Source organism: Miniopterus schreibersii (genome assembly GCF_964146895.1).
Source record: "Miniopterus schreibersii genome assembly, chromosome: 18".
NCBI lineage: Eukaryota > Metazoa > Chordata > Mammalia > Chiroptera > Miniopteridae > Miniopterus > Miniopterus schreibersii.
Window position 1 is genome coordinate 18,455,182 of NC_138121.1, and position 20,486 is coordinate 18,475,667.

Genomic DNA, 20,486 nt, shown 5'->3' on the forward strand with positions numbered 1-20,486 from the left:
GATGGTTAGGAGTGGGACGGGCCCAAGGGCAAGCTAAACTGGGTTTGAAGGGGGCAGCAGGGTGACTACCTTGCACAACTGTAGGGAACACCAGGCTCGTTGTAAGTGTGCAGTGTACAACCTGTGCTGCTGTACTGAGCAACAGGAGCTGTAGGAGCCATCAGCATGCCCATTGATGAGACCAGCTTTCCTTCCCTGGGGACAGGGAGTGCCTGCAGGCTTGTGGGCCCCAGCACTCAAAAACAGATGTCCTGCCAAGTTGAGGGGCCAGTAGAGACCCTTCAGCCATCCCTGTTGGCCCTAGCCCTAGCCCTGCTCCAGAAAAAGGGGCAGGCCTCCTCCCCCCTCATCCCTGGACCCTGTTCCAGGCCCCAGCTGGCTTCCTGGCTGGCTGCTAGCCCTGGCTTTCACCCCAAAGGGAGCCACTCGTAAACAGGAAATGCTTCCCAATGCGATGCCTGCTCTGGGCGCCTGCTGTGGGCCCTGTTGCCAGCCCACAGGCTGGAGGCCATATCCAAGCAGCAGTGTTGACTGGTCTCACCAACTACGGGGATGGGGATGTTCATGGGGCTCCTCAACTCTTCGGGGCTGTTGGAGAAGGATTTCTGTGCCTGAGGCAGACAGACTCCCCGAGGTTGAGTTCCACCAGCCTGTGGCCCTGCCCTCCTGCATCTGGTGCTGCCCCCTTCCAGCAGCCCCCACGTGTGCCAAGCCATTGACACTGAGCCCTTCTGCTCCCTCTCCCCAGAGATAGTCTGAAGGCAGCCCCCAAGTCACAGAAAACAGACTCCCCCAGCATCGACTATGCAGAGCTGCTGCAGCACTTTGAGAAGGTTCAGAAGAAACACCTGGAAGTGAGGCACCAGCGGAGTGGGCGCGGGGATCACCTGGACCGGAGGGTTGTCCTCTGACAGGCCTGGCATGGAGAAGGGCCCAAGGAGTGGTCCGATGGAGCATTTGGGATCCTCAGGCCCCTTCCCCACAGAGCCTGAGGACCTGCTTCCAAAGCAGGGCTGGCCCTGCCACCAGCCCTGGGATGGGGGAGAGGGGAGGGGGTGGAGGAGGCAGTTCTGTCTACCTAAACTCCTCTCTCAGCCCAGCCCCCTGGGCCCCCAGCCCTGTCCAACATTCAGATAGAGCTGGCTTCCCACCAGGGTGGGGCCACAGCCTCAGATGCCACCTATCCTCTGGAATAGGTCTCTTTCTAATACCCTCTTGTAAAAGAGCTTGACCTCCCTAGCCCACCAGAGCTCTGGCCTCATGCAATGTGTGTGTACATACCTGTGTGCACATAGGGGCCAGCACGGAGGTCCATATGAATGATGCATCCCCTGCCCCAATAAAGAAATGACAGGAAACCCTCAGCTTGCCACTGCCTGCTCCTTCCCACTGGCGTCTGCCCCTGCCTTATGCTGCAGCTGCCCCAGGACCTTGCCACCTATCCTGGATACCTGGTCTCATGGTAGCCCCAAGGAGTACTAGCTGCGTTGGGAGAGTCTGGTTACTACACACTCACTTGATAAGTGTGGGCCCTGAGGGACCCAGCTCACCCCTAGGACCTGCCCCTTCTTCGCGGAGAGCACTAAGCACTGGCCTGCCAGGAACCACACGGGCACCTAATCTGACTTTTCCATCCTGGTTGCCGAGGGGACAATGGAACATGTCCCTATTGGACAGATGAAATGAGTTCACCTCAGGAGTTTCTGAATGAAAGGGCATGGCACACTGCAGAACTGCAGATCACAGGATGGAAAGGAAGGCCCAGACTAGTGCAAGGAGGGAGGGAGCTTCCCAGGTGCCCATCCTTTGGTTTAGTTAAATGAACCTCATCTCACTGCACCTGAAGGCCTGGGTGTTCCTTGACTCCCTACTTTAGGAAGCTTCAAATTGGTCTAACAGCTCCTAAGTGACTCTCAGGGCCCCTGGGGTAGAAAAGGAGCTTTTCCCCAGAGCCCCAGCGTCTCTCAGGAGTGGGAGGGGGGTGCTGCTGGAGTCTCCAGGAGTCGGGCTGTAACACTGGCTCTGGCCCACGTGCACACGTGTGTGTCCACACAGGTGTACCCAAGCATCAGGGCCTGGGGACGTAGCCCACTTCTGCCCCACTGGTCCAACAGGGTCCTCACCCCATGAAAGGAGGTTGCCTGAGGACCAGGACGCTACTACCCCAAAAGTCAGGCGCCCAATTAGGGTGGAATCGGAGCCGCTTGGAAAAGGACCCAGAGAACTTCTGGAGGAGGGTCCGAACTCATCTGTGCCTGGGGTGAAACGCCCCTAGGCGGGCGGCGCTCGGGACACCTTGTGCCCCTTATGTGTGGGGTGTGGGCGTCCTACGGGAGGCTCCCAGGGGACCCCAGCCCTCGGAGGGTCTGCTGGAAGCGCGGGAAGCCCCCGGCCGGGGACCAAAGCTGAAAGGCAGTGGTGAGCTCCTACTCGGGGGCGGTCCCACCCCCTCGGGGTGGCCGGCAGGCCCCGCCCCAGCGCCACCCCCAACCCGCGTTGGCGCCCGCGCCGCCGGCCCCGCTCGTCCGACCAGTCTGGCCGCGCTGGGCTCGGATTTCAAAGCCGCGGTGCCTGGCGGCGAATGGGCCTGCGCCCGCCCGGCGGTTCCCACAGCCCCTCCCGCCGCGACCCTCCCCCCCCGTTCCCCTCGCCGCGCCCACGTGACGCCCGCGCCGCGGCGGCTCCGGTTACCGCTGCCTCAGTCCCCGCGCCGAGGCTGCGCCGCCAGCCGCCCGCGCCGCGCCCCCCGCGCCGCCGCCAGCCCCGCCGCGACATGGCCTGCGCCGCCCCGCGGCGGCCCGCGACCCCGGAGCGCGGCGCGGCCGGCCGCTAAGAGCGGCCCCGAGGCGGCAGGCCCGGCGGGCCCCGGAGCAAGCGCCCGCCGCGGCCCCGCTCCCCCGGCCGGCTCCCCGCGCCCCGCCTGCGCCCCGCCGCCGCCCGGCCCGAGCATGGAGACGGCGGAGAAGGAGTGCGGCGCCCTGGGCGGGCTCTTCCAGGCCATTGTCAACGACATGAAGGTAACGGGGTGCGCGAGTGCGGGTTCCCTTGGGGGCGCGTGGGGCGGGCAGCCGTGCCCCGCTGGGTCTGTGCGCCGCAGGGTCTGTTTGTCCTTGTGTGAGCGTGGCCGAACTGCGTCTGCTGCGCGCCAGGGTCCCCCGGCGCCTGTCGGGGGGTGTGGGTGCTCGTGTGTCGGGGTGTCCGTGTGGCCCCCGGGGCCGATGCTCGAGGTCGCTCGGATCGCAGCGCCCCCGTGGGTTAGCGAGCGGAGCCTGTGCACACCCGGGCTCCCTGCGCCCTAGACCTTTACACCATGAATGGTGTTTGGCTCCTGGGGCGACGCTGTGGACCTTTACCAGGTCCGGGGTCCGCCCCCTACCACCGCCACGGCCCCCTTATACTCCTAAGGCTGGCCTTGGAGCCCAGACGATGCTGTCACCACCAAAGCAGGGGAAAATAATTAAGCAGAGAACCGTTAACTCCTTCCCCACCGGCCTTGGCCACTGCGCTGAACCCTGTGACTGCCACCCCCGACCGGCCCCTCACAACAAGCCCCAAGAAGCTCTAGGAGTCCGGGTCTCCGGGCTGAGTGTCCTTGCATCCCAAGGCCTCCGTCCTTACCTTGAGAGGAGGAGCGGAGAAGGTTGGGCTTGGTAGAGCAACCCCAAGGGAGGGCCTTCCCTACCCTACTTCCACCCCAGGCCTCAGCTTCAGCCCCTCCCCGTGACTGCCCAAGGTCAATCTGGAGCACCCATTCCTGGCCCACCACTGACTCACCAGGTGGGGAAACTGAGGCCTGGGATTGGCTCAAGGTCATTTAGGAGACTGTTAGACAGTCCCTGACCTCACCCCTCTTTGTTGATCTAGGAGACCAGGGGCTTCCTTCCCCAAAGATGCCAGGGTTTGGCAGGGCTGGCTCAGGTTGAGGCAAAGAGGAAGTCCAGCTCCAGTGACAGGATGGGGTCAGGAACCTGCATTCCTACCCTCCTCTTTTGGGGTGAGGAAAGAGAAAGGAAGAGAACTGGGTTCCTCACGGGAACTCCGAGGGTACCCACCTTTCCAGCTTGTCACACTTCCAAGTGCACACACAATCCCACAGTGACATCATAGGCCCAGGAGGAAACACCACTCACCAAGGTGCAACCTGCCCCACAGTACTCAGGCAGGCCCTTCAGGGGGTCGCAGATTACAGGCATGCCAGGGGATCCTGGTGCTGCCAGGGAGCAGCCCCAGGGGCAGCTGCCAGATACCAGAACAGGCCTGAAGCCCCCTGGCCTGGGACTACAGGTAAGCAGTATGTAGGTGCCCCCCACTCTGATATGGGATGCTTCCCCTAAGACCTTCATCCCTTGCAAATCTGCCTCTGGGCCCTTCTGCTAGCCCAGAGAAGTGCTGGCCTCTCTCTGGCCTCAGCAGCTCCTCCTGCCCTGTGGACATCACAGCCCGGGCAGCCCAGACCACCCTCCCCCAGCCACTCCCGGAGCCAGCACCCTCCTCCTCCTGGCAGCCTCTCCAAAAACACTGCAGAGAGCAGCAGCTTTTCTCAGAGAAGAGGGGTAGGACTGCCTCCCTCCCTCTCCAGTGTATTTGCAAGGAACTTTGGGATGATAGAAGCAAACAGCCCAGATTATAGCAAGAGATTCAGGCAGGATTTTCTGACATGTGGAGGCAAAATGGAAGAGGTTTCACCTGGGATGGTGCCAAGTACAGATATTCCTCTACCTGTGACACATGCATATGTTCTGGCCAGGGACAGAGCAGGGGACTGGGCCACCTGGAGGCCCATCACCTGGCTTTAGGGGACAGTTTCTGGCTCTTCCACAGAGGGTGGCCATGTCAAGAGATAGAGCTTGCCCCATGAGGCTTCTCCACAGTGTGTCCACAGGCCCCACAGCAGCCCACCCTGGCCCTTCTGAAGGCCCAGACCCTGGCTTGAGAGTTGGAGGGGAGGGCTGAACTGTACCTGAAGCCTGAATAGTGGAGGAAGGTACCCATTCAGGGATGGGGAGGGAGCTTTCCCTGTTTGCTGTGCCTCACTGAACTCAGCTCAGATGCCCACTGGGTGCCAGGCTGCCCACTGAAGCCCGGGGGAGGGGGGGACTTGCCCAAAATGACAGGACTTGGCTCAGCACCTGGGCTCTGCCTCAGTCCCCACCTGCCCAGGCAGCACCTTCAGCAGAGTGAATGGGTCCTCCACCCAGCACTGACCCATCCAGAAAACATGGTCATAAATTTTGCCTACCCTCTCAAGAGCAGTGAGTGTCACCCAGACACAGAGACCCTTGCTGGGCTCCTGGCAGGGAGGCAGGGATCCCTTGTTCCTGTTAGCCAGCCAGCATTAACTGAACCCTTCCTAGGTGCTGGCACAGTGCTAAGTGCTTTCCAGGCAGTGCCTCAAGTCTACACTGACCCTGTGAAGGAGGTATAGTTCCCCTCCTGATCTTATAGGTGAGACTGATGTTCAGAGAGGGGTCACCTGGGAAGCCCTCTCTGTGATTATAGCCCAGGTCAGTCACCTGTACAGCCAGTTAGAACCATGACCACCACCCAGAGTGTCTGAGGGCCAGGGGCCCCAGGAGCTTCCTCATTGGTCTTACCCCCTTCTACTTGGACACCTCTGGTGGCAAGCACGTCCCCTCCCCCCTGCAGAGTAGCCCAAGCCCACTGTGCTGGGGGCAGAGCTGGGTGTTTGTCCCATCCCTATAGTCCCTGCCATCTCCCCACCCTGATGCCCAGATACTCATCGCCCAGCAGCCTGTGCCCTGACTGCGGTGACCCTTCAGACAGGATCAGATCCTGCCTCTGCCACTCGGCAGCCTCGGGCAAGTCTAACCTTAATCTCTCCAAGCCTCCTCATCTCCAGAATGGGGGTGATAAGTATTCATTTCACAGGGCTGTTGGAAGGATTCGATGTGATCACACAGTGACAGGGCTCAGCACACCGCAAGCTCTTGATCACCAGTAGCAGTCACTGTCACTAGTGAGAACAAGCCACGGTCTTAGAGCCTGAGAGCCAAGGTGCGGGCCCAGGGGAAGACTGAGGACACTCTCCTGGGACACTGACTGCTCCAGCCCCTCAAATCCTCATCTTTGGGGTCCTTCATGAATTACCAGTGGGGGTGGAGTCGTCGGTCCATCTGCTGAGGAGGAACTGGGCCTGGCCTCCCCACGCCCCATCCTGTCCCCTCTGCACACAAGAGCGAGTCTGTGACGGTGTGAGATGGAGTAAGTCTGGCTGGGCCAAGCTGTCAAGATGGGCCTCAGCCCTGTAGGGAGCATGGACTTTTCTCTGCCCAATTTCCCTTAGTCCCTTGCTCTCTCAAACTGCCCAGAGGCTGCTGCGGGGCCTGAGAAGGTTTCCTATGGACCAGGACCTCTGTGTTGTGTCATCTTTCCTCCTTGGAGGTCTTGTTTGGGGCTGGAGGGGTTGAGGTGGTAGGAGGGTGCCACCTTTCAGAAGACCCCTGGGGGCGCCAAGGTGAGGGTCAGCTCCTCGGGCCTGCCAGGGATGACCTCCCTGGCCCCTTTCCCCTGAGCTGTGCCCACATGGAGACAGCCCACCCACAGCCTCCCCCTCCAGTTCCAGCCTGTGTGAACTTCTCAAATATTTGCTTTCCCTGGGCACTGGTTGGGCTGGTCTGGGAGGGAAGGGAGTTTTTGGAGCTCCCAGAAGCTGCCCTGTCTCCTTTCCACCCCTGCAGTCTGTCCTCAGCTGAAGAGGCCATCTCAAAGCTGCCCCTGAGGTTCCAGCCCAGTGGGCCTCCCTCTGAGACATGGGGGGCAGGAGTCTCCCCCTTTCTTTTTTCCTTGGGTTTAGCCCAGCACCCCATCCCACATGGAAGGGAAGATTGGAAACCTCTTGGGTCTGGGGCTTTGCTGGCCCAGGGCTCCCCTTTAAGGGTTGAGGCCTCCACAGGGCCCTTGGGCCAAGGCTGAGGTTTCTCCAGACCCAGCAGCCATGGGAAGGCACATTAGCCGGAAAAGCCCCTTGATTAGACTGGACAACTCAGTCTCCAGGAGCCCGGCCTCCCTACTGGGAAACCCCCTCCCAACTCAGAGCTTTGGGCCAGGCTGGGATAAAGGCAACACTGTGTCCCCAGGAGGGGAGGGGAGCCAGGGGTGGAGAAAGGTGGCTCTGTTGGCTGCACAAGGCCCCATTCAGCCCAGGGCCTGGCTGTCCCGGGCAGACTGTCCAGGCCCTGCAGCAGTCACACCCTCCCCAGGCCTGGGAGCCACTGCTGCTGGCCATGGATGGATGGATGGATGGATGGATGGCCTGACAGCAGCTTCCAGGGCACAGAGTGGGGGCCCTCGGAGGCCCCAGTTTAGACCTGGAGTGCCTCTGCCCCCATGCCGTGTGGGGCATCTTGGGCCGTGTCTGGGGGAACATGGTGTCCCTCATGTGACTCAGCCCAAACCCCCTGCCAGAGCCCTGGGAAGCCCCCAGGACACAGGACCTGCCACTTACTGTTTTCATCTCCCTTGAGGGAGGATGTGACTATAGACAGGAGGCCGAACTTCCTGAATATCAGGGAGGAGAGATGAGCAAAGGCATCTGTTCCCAGGGCCAGGATTTCCTCCTTGGATCTGTCCTTGGTCCTCTGTCCCCCCCAGAGGGCCCTGGAGCCTCCCTCACCCTGGGAACAGGGCCACTCTCAGAAACTGCCCAGTCTTAACAGAGGCATGTGGGGAGCCCAGCCCAGTGGAGCCCTGCAGCCCCTTGGAGTCTCACTTCCTCTCCCATCTCCTCGGCAGAGCTCCTACCCCATCTGGGAGGACTTCAACTCCAAGGCCACGAAGCTGCATTCCCAGCTGAGGTGAGGCTGCTGAGGGTGCCCCAACTGGGCAGGGGACGAGGGAGGTGAGGACACCTCACCACAGACCATCCCACTGTCCATCTCCCCAGGACCACTGTGCTGGCTGCTGTGGCCTTCTTGGACGCCTTCCAGAAAGTGGCCGATATGGCCACCAACACCCGAGGTGGGGAGGGGGAATGGCTGGAGGCTGGGGAGGCCCCAGGTTAGGCTTGGAGGCGGGGAGTATGAGCCAGGGAGAGGACACTGGGCTCAGAGTTGGAATCTTGAAATCGGCTCACTAATGGACTGGGCTGGTTGTTGAGAGAGTGAGCCTCTTGTCACTAGAGGCATGCAAGCAGGAGTGGGTGAACAGTGACAGGGATCTTATAGGGGGTTTTCATTCTTGCTATGGGGTGCTCTTTTAACCCCTCAGCCACAGTTGTTCACCCTTCTGTACAGTGAGTCTGAGTATGCTTCTCACCCACTTCATCTGCCCTTCTGAGAGCACCCAGGGGCAGGTGAGCCTTCCCTATTGGCCCTGGCATCCCTTTTGCTCTCTGGTCTGAGTAGCAGGGACCTCGGGCCTCTGTTCCTTCAGGTGATGAGAACCAAGGCCATGGGTGCGTGCTAGCACTATCACGCCTGCCTCTGGGCATACCTGGAGGGGGTTCCTGGTAGCGGGGAGGGGATTTGGGCTGGCTCTTTGGCCGGTCTTTGGTTCTGGCCTCTCCCCGCTGAGTGAAGGGCTCCTGATCTGACCACCAAAGCACCCGCAACTGCAGGAGGCTGGCACGGCCAGCGTGGTCCTGCACAGTGGAGGGCTCTATAACTGTTGGGGAATGACCAAATTCCCTTTTGGGGCTGGCAGGATTGCGGGATGCCGGACTGAGCACCGGCTGGGGCCGGCCTTTGCAGGCCAGCACGCCCCCTACTGGCCGAGGCCGGGAGTGCAGAGGCCCCAGCGGGGGGGCCCCTTCCCATGCCAAGCACTTGCCTTGCCAGGGGCCACAAGGGACATCGGCTCGGCACTCACGCGCATGTGCATGCGCCACCGCAGCATCGAGACCAAGCTGCGGCAGTTCACCAAGTGAGTGGGCACCGCGGGCGGGCAGGGTTGTCGCAGGGAGGCACCCTTCCTGGCCCTCACCTGCATACCCATGTCCACAGCGCCCTGCTGGAGAGCCTCATTAACCCGCTGCAGGAGCGCATCGAGGACTGGAAGAAGTCAGTCAACCAGTTGGACAAGGACCATGCGAAAGGTGAGGCTAGGGCTTGGCCTGGGTTCCCACTCCAGCACCCCGGAGACCCTGGCATAGCTCTCCTCTCTCATCACCTGCACAGAGTACAAACGAGCCCGGCACGAGATCAAGAAGAAGTCCTCAGACACACTGAAGCTGCAGAAGAAAGCGCGCAAAGGTAGAGCCCAGAGCTGCCCTTCCAGGCACAGCCCCACGGGGCCCCACTCCATCCACCCCACCGCCCTCTGGGACACTCTAGGGCATCATCCTGGCCAGAGGGGCTCTATCCTGGGCACAGGACCCTCCAACCTGTTGGGTGGGACAGAAGGAGCCTCCCTATACCCCAGACCTGGCCCCAGACCTCCCCTCACAGGAGGTGGCAGGAGGCTCCACAGGCTCAGGCGCCCCATCCCCACCCCAGGAGTGGCTCTGTCCATCCGGCTGTCTTTCACACATTCTTTCTCTGTCTCTCCTCTTTTCCTCCCACATCCTTCCTGTAGAGCTACTTGGTAAGTCAAATGTCCGTCTCTGCAGCTGCTCCTCCCGTCCTTGTCGCGTTTGTCTGTCTCCCCCAGCTCAGGGCCATTGGAAGGAGCTTCTCCAAGCCAAGAAGGAGCAAGAGAGGTGGTCAGCCTAGTGAGGGAGGGGCCTGGGGGCCCCGTGGCCTCTGGCCAGGGATGAGCCCGGGGCCACTGTGGGGTCAGTCTGCCAGGTCAAGAGGGGTTGAACCAGCCTGGGTTGGGGGCACAGGCCTTGGCTGCCCTGCCCCTGCCACCCAGAGCTCCTGTGTGTTACCCCCCCACTTCCTGTCCCACCACTCGCTCCTCTACACCCTCTTCTCACCTCTCTCTGTCTCTCGCTGCTTCTTGGTGTTGCTGTTGCTGTCCTTGTGCATTGCTGCCTGAGCTGAATGGGACCCATATGGAGACAACGCCATCCCTGCTCCCAGGGTCCAGCCCCAGCTCTCCTGACCAGGGCCCGGACACTGAGCCCCATGCTCTACTTTGCCCTGTTTCCACCCCACCTCCCTGTATTCTAGGAGGCGACAGGGTGCCATCCCAGGGGCAGTGAGAGTGTCCTGGGGTGCGGAGGTCTTCTCTGGGCTCCCCTAAGCACAGCTGTTCCAAGCCTAGGACTCTGCCCACCCCAGATCCTGGGTGGTTTTGTAGCTTTGGTGTCTTTCCTGTGTATGTGTCTGTCCTCTTTGCCTGCTCTGGGGACCAGCCCCTCTACAAGCCCTGGAGTCCTGACTGCCCTACCCAGTGCCCTGGCCCCCATGGCAGTGCCCAGCCCCACAGCCAGGAACACCACCACAGGGCCTGACCCACGATTGCAGCGAGCCGGTCCAGGGTCCCCAGCGCGGCCTCTCCTCCCAACCCCTCCAGGGAAAGGAGACCTGCAGCCCCAGCTGGACAGCGCCCTGCAGGATGTCAACGACATGTATCTGCTGCTGGAGGAGACGGAGAAGCAGGCGGTGCGCCGGGCGCTGATCGAGGAGCGCAGCCGCTTCTGCACCTTCATCACCTTCCTGCAGCCTGTGGTGGTGGGTCCCTTGGGGACAGAGTGGCATTCAAAGCATCCCCATTTGGACTAGTTGAGCGTCCCTTCGCGGTGCTACCATGACCACATCTCAGGAGTCAGAATTTGGGAACTGTTGGGCATGAGTTCTTTTTAGTGACTTGGTCCCAGCAGGCTGGGCCAGGCCCAGGGTTGACCCCTTGACCTTGGAGAAAGGCCACTCTCAGTGATCCCCAGCTGGGTGCATTCAGTGCTGACTGCTCCCACCCAAAGGCCTGTCTCAGCTCCACTGATGTAGTCTGGACAGACGGTCATGCCAGCCCCTAGTTGTGCAAGCCCAGCCTCCAGCAGCCCCAGCAGCACTGGCTATGGGGAAGGGGTGAGAGGAGAGGCCAAGTGAGGCCTGTTCCTCCGGGGTGGGCAGGCAGGGGCAGGGCCCGCAGCTCTGACTTGCTGCTTCCTCAGAACGGTGAGCTGACCATGCTGGGAGAGATCACCCACCTGCAGGGCATCATCGACGACCTGGTGGTGCTCACTGCGGAGCCCCACAAGCTGCCTCCCGCCAGCGAGCAGGTAATGCCAGCCCTGGGGATGGACAGGAGGGGATGGCCTGCCCTTGGTTGGGGACAGTAGAGGAGAAAAGGGGACAGCATTTGGGGGAGACAGCTGCTGAGGACAAAGGACTAGACATATCCTGACCCACTGTGGGGCATCCAGGGGCACCTGCCCAGTGAAGGGTGGTGTGTCCCAAATCCCAACAGGGGCCTCAGACTGAGAGCAGATGGACAGAGTCCCAGATTCATGGGTCTTGGCCCTGAGCCTGCCCACCTCACCCCACTACCACGCTCCCCCTGTATCAGGGTCAATCACCCGGGACAGCCTTATGGTTCTTACTAGGCACGTATGTGTGCCCAGCACTCTGCTGAGCATTTTCCACAGGTCACCTCATTGAATCACCCCAGTGGCCCTCTAAGGCAGGAATGATTGGCTGCATTTCACAGGGAAAAACAGAGGCTCAGAGAGGCCTAGAACTTACCCAAGGGGCACAGCAGAGCCAGGAGTTGAACCCCATGGTGTCCTTCATGGTCACGAGCACCTGCTTCTCCCATTTCCCCAGCCTAGCCTGGGCTGGGCTCAGAATTGACTCCGTGTGTGAACTGAGAGAGTGGCCCCTGAGAAGCAGGCGGAATCTCCCCAGGCATCTCCCCGAGCCCTCTGGCAGCCCTGCTCCCTGCCCCTAAGTAATGAGCTTTTATTAGGAAAAGGCTGGGAGGTGAGGGGAGGCCTACAAACTCCTGGGGGTCTGCTGCTGGGGCCTGGTTCTCAATTGGGAAGAGAGTGGGAGGGCCCTGGGCCTGCCAGCCCTCTGGGGGACCCCAGGAAAAGATAGGCTCTGCAGGGCAGAGCTGCCTCCAGTGACCTCCATTCATATCCCTGTCCAGGTGATCAAAGACCTGAAGGGCTCAGACTACAGCTGGTCCTACCAGACCCCACCCTCGTCACCCAGCAGCTCCAGCTCCCGGAAGTCCAGTATGTGCAGGTCAGTGGAGGACTGGGGGGGGGGGGGAGGCACAGGGATATCCTGAGTTTTTGTGGGGAAGCTCCCACAAAAACTGCATCAAGAGTTGCTTCAGGGCCCCACAATTCACGCAGTTTCTGCATCATCGAGGAATTTGCAAGCATAGGGGAAAAATCCACCCTCAGCACAAGACTGCTGCTAGGCTGGCATATATTAGCAGGAGGGATTTGTGCAGGAGCAACTTTGTTTATGGAGCAACAACCATGTGCCAGGTGCCATGCTCAGTGCTTCATGCATTTTTTTTTTTTTAAATATATCTATTGATTTCATAGAGAGGAAAGGAGAGGGATAGACAGATAGAAATATCAATGATGAGTCATTGATCGGCTGCCTCCTGCAGGCCCCCGAGCCCGCAACCCGGGCATGTGCCCTGACTGGGAATCGAACCCCGATCGCCGGGATCCTGGGTCGACGCTCAACCGCTGAGCCACAGCCAGCCTGGCAACTTCATGCATTTTCTTCACTGAGTCTTAACACCACTGTATTGGGTACAGGGTTGTCTCCGTTTCTTAGAAGAGGGAACTGAGATCCAAGACACACAATCCCAGCATTTAGCCATTGGGTTCTGCCAGGCCCAGCACAGTCTGGGGGAATCGTAAGAACCTAAGATTAGGGAGAGGCGTGAAAGCTTCTGGGAGCATGTGCTGAAGCCGCATGCTTACAGACACTCCAGCTGGCTGGTTCCTGAGAGCTGGTGCCTGCGCAGCTGCCACGGGCCCAGCCAGGCAGCCTCAGGGCCAGGGGTACTTCCTGAGCTGGCACCAGGGCAGGATTTGGAGAAGATACTTAAGGATCAAGGCTCCTTGGGTGGGAAGGCAGTGAACACAGAGCAAGTTACTCGTAGGGGAGTCCCCTCTGTGCCTGGCACCCCTTCCCAGCACCACCTCTGGCTGGATACCCAGAGCATGGAGGTAAGCCGGGCACAACAGCTACTCCTGCAAGGAGAGGAGGGCCCAGTCTCCTGGACCCCAGGTGCTAGTTTGACAGGAGGGAGTGGTGATTGCAGGGGACACCCATGACCAGGATGGGGCTGGGGGACTTCAGGGTCACACTCAGGCAGCCTTCATCACCCAAGAGTGAAATGGTGGCACAGAGGATGTGAGCTACAGGGCTGGACACCCTCGAGGGGGTGGAGGGGATGAGGCAGTGGTGGGTCCAGGACCCACGCAGACCATCACCACACACTAGACATTCAATTAGGATTTGATGGCTGACGTCAGACTTTCAGAAGACAGTCTAGAAATAATCAGACTTGTGTCTGGTTCTAGCGTAACCAGAGACTGACACCTGGTGACTCAGTTTCCTCATTGTTAACCTAAGGTCTACTATTCTAATGGTAGAATGGGAGGCGGCAAGACTGCCTTGCCCTGGAGTGCCCTGACAGCGGCTCCCAGGGCACTGGCGTGCTCCAGGGGCAGGGGCTGTCCCCTGCCCAGGCTCAACCCTGTCCCCCGGTCCAAGAACCCAGCTCCTCTGTGGCACCTGGTTCTCAGGACCTTGTAGTCTAACATTGTCTTTTCCTTCCTTTGCCCCTCACCTGTCTCCCCCACCCTCGTCTGTCACCTTCCCTTCCACACACACCCCTGTGTCTCCCTGTCTGGCTGCTGTCCCCATTCACTCCCCCAGTGCCCCCAGCAGCAGTGGCAGTGCCAAGGGTGGCGGAGCCCCGTGGCCTGGGGGTGCCCAAACATACTCACCCAGTTCCACCTGTCGCTACCGTAGCCTGGCACAGCCGGCCACCGCCACCACCCGCCTCTCCAGCATCTCGTCCCACGACTCTGGCTTCATCTCCCAGGATGCCACCTACTCCAAGCCTCCCTCGCCCATGCCTTCAGACATCACCAGCCAGGTGAGGGGGTATCTGCAGGACCATCGGGATGGGGTGCAGTGGCCTCATGCCAGCCTCAGGCTGTTCGTGTGTGGGGCCACCTACAGCTGTTGACACTGGCCTACAGGTCCCCAGGGCAACCACATTGGGAATCAAGCTGAGTTCACTGCCTCAAGGCTAAGGAGAGATAGGGAAGGTCTTGGAGCAGCCACACTGCCACAGCAGTGTCAACAGGAGACTTTTGTGGCCCCACTTCCTTCCTGTGTCTCAATTCCTTGCCTACTCCCTTCTTCTGGCCAGCTGCAAGTGGGCAGTGGGCCACATGCCCAGGGCATCTGCAGGGGAACGGGAGTGACCATTATGACTGGGCTTCCATTTGGGCGCAGCATTCACATTCTGCTCTCTTGCCCAAGGATGTCCCCATGGCACTGACACTCTCCTAGTGCAAGCTCCATTATCATCTTAAAGGCCTCCCTTTCTCCCCCTGCCCCCCCATTGTCCTCCAGCCATGGAGTCTCCTTCACAGCAAAACTTCTCAAAAAGAGTTATCTACACTCCCCATCTCTACCGCATTTACCATTCACTCCCAACCTTAGAAAAGTATCAATTTTTTTGGTATATTATTGATTTTAGAGAGTGGAGGGAGAGACAGAAACATCAATTTGTCGTTCCACTTACACATTCAGTGGTTGCTTCTTGTATGTGCCCTGACCGGGGATCAAACCCACAGCCTTGGTGTACCCGGAGGATGCTTCAGCCTATCGATGTTTTTTATGGCTAGTCTTTAGCAGATTAAAGAAGGTCCTTTCTATTCCTAGTTTAAGTAGTCGTTGGTTTGGTTTGGTTTTTTTCATGACTAAGTGTTGAATTTTTCCATTGAGTTTTCTACATACTTTTTTTTTACTCTTCACCTGAGCACATGCTTAGAGAGAAGAAGGGGGAGAGAAACATTGATCGGTTGCCTTCTGTGCCCCCCCCACCTCGGAAGGGAACTGCAACCTAGGCGTGCGTCCTGACGGGGAATCGAACCAGCGACCTTTCAGTGCACAGGATGACACTCGATCACCTGAGCCTCTCCGGCCGGGCTCCACATACTTTTTTCCATCGATTTTTAAAATTTATTCCTTTCCTCTGAATCCTCACTCTCTGGTGCTTTTTCCTTTCCTTTGGTGGTCTTTGTTCATCATAAAATGTAAAAAAAATTCAGGGGTATAACTCAAGGATGATTTGGAGAATTTGACAGGATCTGGGCTGGGGGGTGCTACTGATTGATCCCCTTTCCAGTTGCCTGACCTGATTTGGGTCATCCAGAGTGAGCCCCCCTCCGCGCCGCTTGCCTAATCTCCAGACCACTCTAGTGAAGCCAGCATCTGCTCTGGGGAGCCTCGGGTCCTGTTTCTGCCCTTGCTTTTTTTTTTCTTAATTTTCGTTGTTTTGTATTGGGGGGCCTCCCAGACAGACTTCTGCTCCCACCATTCTCCTGAAACAGTTCTCAAGGTCTCCACGATGCCCCTCTGCCCTCATCTGCTGGCCCCCAGCGGCCACAGCGTAGCTGACCCTCCTTCGCACATCAGGTTCTTCCACCGATCTCTGCGATGTCACCTACTGTGGTTCCCTCCCCTTTACCAGCAGCTCCTTGTCACTCTCCTGTGCTGGACCTTCCTCTTTCTAACTGAATTGGCCTGGCTGAGGGCCTTGAACCCTTTCTCTAACTACCTCGCTTCCAGGTGACCTCACTCTCTCTTACGGCTGCTGACTCCAACCCTGACTTCTCCCCAAACCCCAGACTTGTAAATACAGCTACCTACGTCACATCCATGTGTCAATACCTAATAGGCAGCTCAGCTTAACAGGAGTCGGGGGAACCCTGGACCCCACACCTCCCCCAGGCCTGCTCTTCTCAGAAAACAGTGACACTGTCAACACAGCTGCTCAAGCCAGACACCCTCTGCCATCCTTTGTATCTCTCTTTCCCTTGCCCACCACATCCAGGCCATCAGCTGCAAGCCCTGTCATTCATTCTCAAAATGTGTGGTTCTTGGGCTGGGCTATAGGGTAGGTCAGAGCTGGTGGTGTGCGCTCTGGATGCTGTGTTCTGCTGCAGACGCTCTCGGCCATGGCCCTGGTTGGGGGGGCGCGGGGTGGGTGCTGTTATCAGACCTTCCGCTGCATGCCGACCTTGTGACCAGGTCTGTTCTCTCCTCTCCCCCCGGCCTCCCTGCCCTGTCCACCTGCCCGCCTGCCTCTGCATGGCAGAAGTCCTCCAGCTCTGCATCCTCTGAGGCCTCGGAAACCTGCCAGTCCGTTAGCGAGTGCAGCTCCCCCACCTCGGTCAGTGCTCCCCACCCGCAGCTGGACTCAGGGAGGGCCCAGGTCCACCCAGAGGTGGTTCACACAGCCTGATCCCCGAAAAAAAAGCCCCCTGGGCACCACTGCAGCCACTCCCCACACACTCATGTCTTTCCCTTCTGGGATCTGCTATCCTGCCCCTACGCCTGGCGGGACGGAGGGGTCCAAGCACCCTCCATACTTTGTCCTTGACCATGATTGTGAGCCTGAGGCCCCACATGGATCAGAAACCCTGACCTTCAACTACAGCGAGGGGCCCCTCGGTCCTGGACAGCAAGGCAGAAGGTCCCCTGACCCACCTGCCATACCCTGCAGGACTGGGCCAAGGCCGGCCCCCACGAGCAGCCCTCCACCCTCCAGCGGAGGAAGGACAGAGTGGAGCTCCTCCGAGAGACAGAGCCAGGCACAGCCAGCGGGGGCACCCTGGGCCCCAGTGGAGAGGAAGCTCCACGACCCCGCATGTCCCCTGCCACAATTGCAGCTAAGGTAGGCGGCAGCTCCCTTGGCATCCCAGCCAGGGCCCCACCTTCACTCCCAGGTCAGTGCCAGGAGGCTGGGCGCTTGGTCTCAGTGCTGGCTCTGCCCCTGGTGGGAGCTCCCTGGAGTGCAGGCTGAGGGGGGAAGCTGGGGAGCAAGGCTTCAGCCTGCAGTCTTACCATCCCAGCACGGTGAGGAGGTGTCCCCAGCAGCCAGTGATCTGGCCATGGTGCTGACACGCGGCCTGAGCCTGGAGCACCAGAAGAGCAGCCGGGACTCGCTGCAGTACTCTAGCGGCTACAGCACACAGACCACCACGCCCTCCTGCTCAGAGGACACCATCCCCTCCCAAGGTAGGCCCCGGGGCTGGGGCGGGTTCCTGGGCCGGCAGTCCCCTGGCCCTGGCCCACTGCATCCCATGCCCCCAGGCTCCGACTACGACTGCTATTCCGTGAATGGGGATGCTGACGGCGAGGGCCCACCCGAGTTCGACAAGTCATCCACCATCCCTCGCAACAGCAACATCGCCCAGAACTACCGCCGCCTAATCCAGACCAAGCGCCCAGCCTCCACTGCCGGGCTGCCCACCGCTGGGCTGGCCACCGGCTCGGGCGCACCCCCTGGCGTGGCCACCATCCGCAGAACACCCTCCACCAAGCCCACCGTGCGCCGCGCCCTCTCCAGCGCTGGCCCCATCCCCATCCGGCCGCCCATCGTCCCCGTGAAGACACCCACGGTGCCCGACTCCCCCAGCTACGTGGGGCCCACGCGGGCAGGCAGTGAGGAATGCGTCTTCTACAGTGACGAGGCCGCCTCGCCCCTGGCGCCGGACCTGGTGAAGGCCTCCCCGAAGAGGCTGAGCCTGCCCAACACAGCCTGGGCCAGCCCGGGCCCCGAGCCTGCCAGCTACCCTGGGCCGGGGGCTCAAGACGAGGAGCAGCAGCAGCTGGCCGCCAACCGGCACAGCCTGGTGGAGAAGCTCGGCGAGCTGGTGGCGGGCGCCCACGCCCTGGGCGAGGGCCAGTTCCCCTTCCCCACCGCCCTGTCGGCCGCCCCCACCAAGGAGACACCCACCCCGCCCCCAGCAGCCACCAGCGACCCCCCAGCCGAAGACATGCTGGTGGCCATCCGGCGCGGGGTGCGGCTCCGCAGGACCGTCACCAACGACAGGTCAGCACCCCGCATCTTGTGATGGCACCGCCCTTCCACCCTCTGGCCAAGCGCGAGGCAGGTGGCCTGGCTGTTGAGCAGCCGTCGCTCAGAGCAAAGGCACAGCCAGGAGAGAGCAGAGCCAGGCAAGCTTTTTTTTTTTTTTTTTTTTTTTAAGTCCTATGAGGCAAAGCCACTTTATGGAAAGAGACACCCAGCCTGGAGTTCGACATTTAAACGGAAAGTGACTTCTTTAACAGACCTCGCCTCGATGGAGCCTGCAGGCCTTGAACTGGATTAGGAGCCTGTTTTATACTCTCCTTTCCTCCTCTGTCCCTCCTCTTCCTCCCTGCAGGCCCTGCCTGTCCCATATCTCAGCGAGCCCTGCACCACTCCCCTGCCCACGGTGGAGGGGCCGGCCAGCCCCCTGGCCTGAGCGGGCAGTGCCCCAGCCTGGCTAACCCGGCAGGGCGGGCTTCTCCCCAGGGTCGGGGTGCCTCAGGCCTTTCCAGACTGAGCCCTTCTCCTTCCCCCCCTTCTCCGCCTCTCCCATGCTCCTCTCCATCAGGGAGGCAGGGCGGCTGTGGGGGGCCCAGGTGCCCAGTCAGCTAAGGTAGCGGATTTGACTGAAGAGTGTGCCGAGCGGGTGGTGGTCATGGGGGCAGGTGAATTTGGGAGGCTGGCCCACCATGGGGGAAGGGCCTAGGGCCCAAGTCAAGTCTCGGGGGAAAAACACAGGGAGCCTGCCTGGAGGAGGCTGGGGAACCTGAGCAGCTTCCCGTGTCCTGGCTTCTCATCTCCTAGGAGGTATGGCTGGGATTGAGGGTTAGTTGGGGCAGTAGGGAAGGGGTCAGAGGCCTTGGGGTCATAGGCCCAGCCCCCAAGGACCTACTTTCAGATGTCCAGTCCTCGTTTGGGCATGTCAAGACTAATTCAGATGGCATTTTGCTCACAGTTTTGGCCACCCTTGGGTGTGGGGCTGGAACAACAGAGGGAATGTGGGAGTTGATTTTATGACTGGACAAGGGCTGTGTGTGGGGACAGGGTAGGCGATACAGGGTGTGTCTGAGAGTGCCTGAGGGACAGGGGGCCCCACAGTGGTTTTGTGGGCCCATGGCAGGAGGAGGGTTGATTGGTTCCCCAAAAGCCAGGGGACAGCAGTTCTCTCCAGCCTCTGGAGCCAAATTAAGGGCTACCAACCTGTCAGGGGGTGGGGTGTCCTCTGGCCAGGCCTAGTTGAGGGCAAGTCCAGGAAGATTGGTTTTCATTCTCTGTTCTCAGAGGAGACGCCATCCCAGGATGCACCCCCACCCCAAAGTTCTGGCAGTGAGGGGTGGGGTGGGCTGGGGGTGTGCCCTTTCCTCCATGCACCAAGTTGTGCCAACTCTAAGCAGATAAAAGGTGCGCCTCCAGAGAGGAGGGCTTCCTGAGGTCCCACAGGCCAGGAGAGAGCTGGGCTCAAAGGGTGGCAGGGCCACAGGGCAGGGGCCTCCTGGGGTCAGAACAGGCTTTACCTCGTCTGGACAGGATGGGGTTGATTGGAGTCTCCCAGCTGGAGGTCTTGGTAGTTCTTGTGCTGGAGCTGGGATCCAGGTGGGGCTGGGGGACCAAGTGTGCCCCTGAGTGGATGGAGCCCCCGGCTCCCCCAGGGTGATGAAGAACGGTACCTGTAAGTCGCTAGGTCTGAGAACAACCATGCTGAGTGCTCCGGCCAACCCCAGAGCCCAGGTTTGGGCACCTGGAGGGGGCCTGGGCAAAGGAGGGCCTGAAGGAGCTGGAGAGCTGGTGGCCAGTTTGGGCAGCCCTGGGGTGGGGTCTACACCCCCCGTTCCCCCCGGGCTGTGTCAGGCTTCGCCCAGGAGTAGGATGCAGGATGTGTGACGTGAGCAGGGTACAGAGCAGTGGGGTTGTGGCTGGGTCCTTGGGTCCCAGCCTCCTAGGGAGGGGGTGGCTTTGGAGGTTCAGGGAGGGTGTGCCCCCCACCTTGCTCGTCCCCCTTCCCCTCCCAGCCACCCCGGGGCTGTACATAACTCATCCCCTTGACCACCTCTCATCCATTTAGTGACCATCCCCGGGAGCCGAGCCAAGCATCCCGCATCAGACTTGGGTTGGGGGACTTCTTTACAATTGTTTTATTTTCCATTTTGTACAGACATTCTTTTCAAAGTCTTTTGACTGAAGTAACTTTTCTGGTGCTGTTGTTAACTTGTTCCTTCTTTTAATTTATTTCCCCACCCCAGGGCTCCCCTCCTGGTTCCCATCACCCTTTTTCTTCCCTTCACCCCACCACATCCCCCCATCCCATCTGAACCATTTTGTTTCTTTTCTGTCGGTTTTTGGATAAATTATCCTCTCCGCTCCTCCCCCTCCAGCCCTCCCTGCCCTTGATTTAAATAGTCACTGCTACAAGTAACAAATGCACTGTGAAGATCCCAGTATTAATAAAGTTGTACTCTAATTAACACCCCTGCCTCCGCCTGGCTTCCTGCCCCGCTGCTCGCCTGCCTACAGCACCCCGCACCCGGCCCTTTCCTACCTGGATCCCAGCCTTGGGG

At 60.1% G+C, this 20,486-nt stretch overlaps 2 protein-coding genes across 7 annotated transcripts in view; both read left to right on the forward strand.

Moving 5' to 3' along the window:
• Positions 1–1,365, forward strand: part of VAC14 (VAC14 component of PIKFYVE complex) — a 94,547-nt gene extending 93,182 nt beyond the window's left edge. The window contains exon 19 of the mRNA XM_081117607.1: positions 749–1,365. Within this exon, the coding sequence (XP_080973733.1) occupies positions 749–911 (163 nt within the window). The 3' untranslated portion in view covers positions 912–1,365. The remainder of the gene's footprint in view (positions 1–748) is intronic.
• A 1,515-nt stretch (positions 1,366–2,880) lies between these two features.
• MTSS2 (MTSS I-BAR domain containing 2) lies at positions 2,881–20,393 on the forward strand. Of its 6 annotated transcripts, none has more exons than XM_081117830.1 (14): positions 2,881–3,017; positions 7,753–7,814; positions 7,904–7,977; positions 8,796–8,880; positions 8,961–9,052; positions 9,135–9,209; positions 10,417–10,574; positions 11,015–11,122; positions 11,992–12,089; positions 13,755–13,977; positions 16,213–16,287; positions 16,621–16,791; positions 16,970–17,135; positions 17,211–20,393. In XM_081117830.1, exons 1-14 carry the CDS (start codon positions 2,949–2,951, stop codon positions 17,972–17,974), a joined length of 2,220 nt encoding a protein of 739 aa, XP_080973956.1. In that variant the 5' UTR covers positions 2,881–2,948; the 3' UTR covers positions 17,975–20,393. The 6 variants fall into 6 exon arrangements, with proteins under 6 accessions (XP_080973956.1, XP_080973958.1, XP_080973957.1 ...); XM_081117832.1 differs by having other exon boundaries at positions 13,851–13,977; XM_081117833.1 differs by lacking the exon at positions 2,881–3,017 and adding an exon at positions 5,375–5,445.
• Positions 20,394–20,486: the final 93 nt, after the last annotated feature.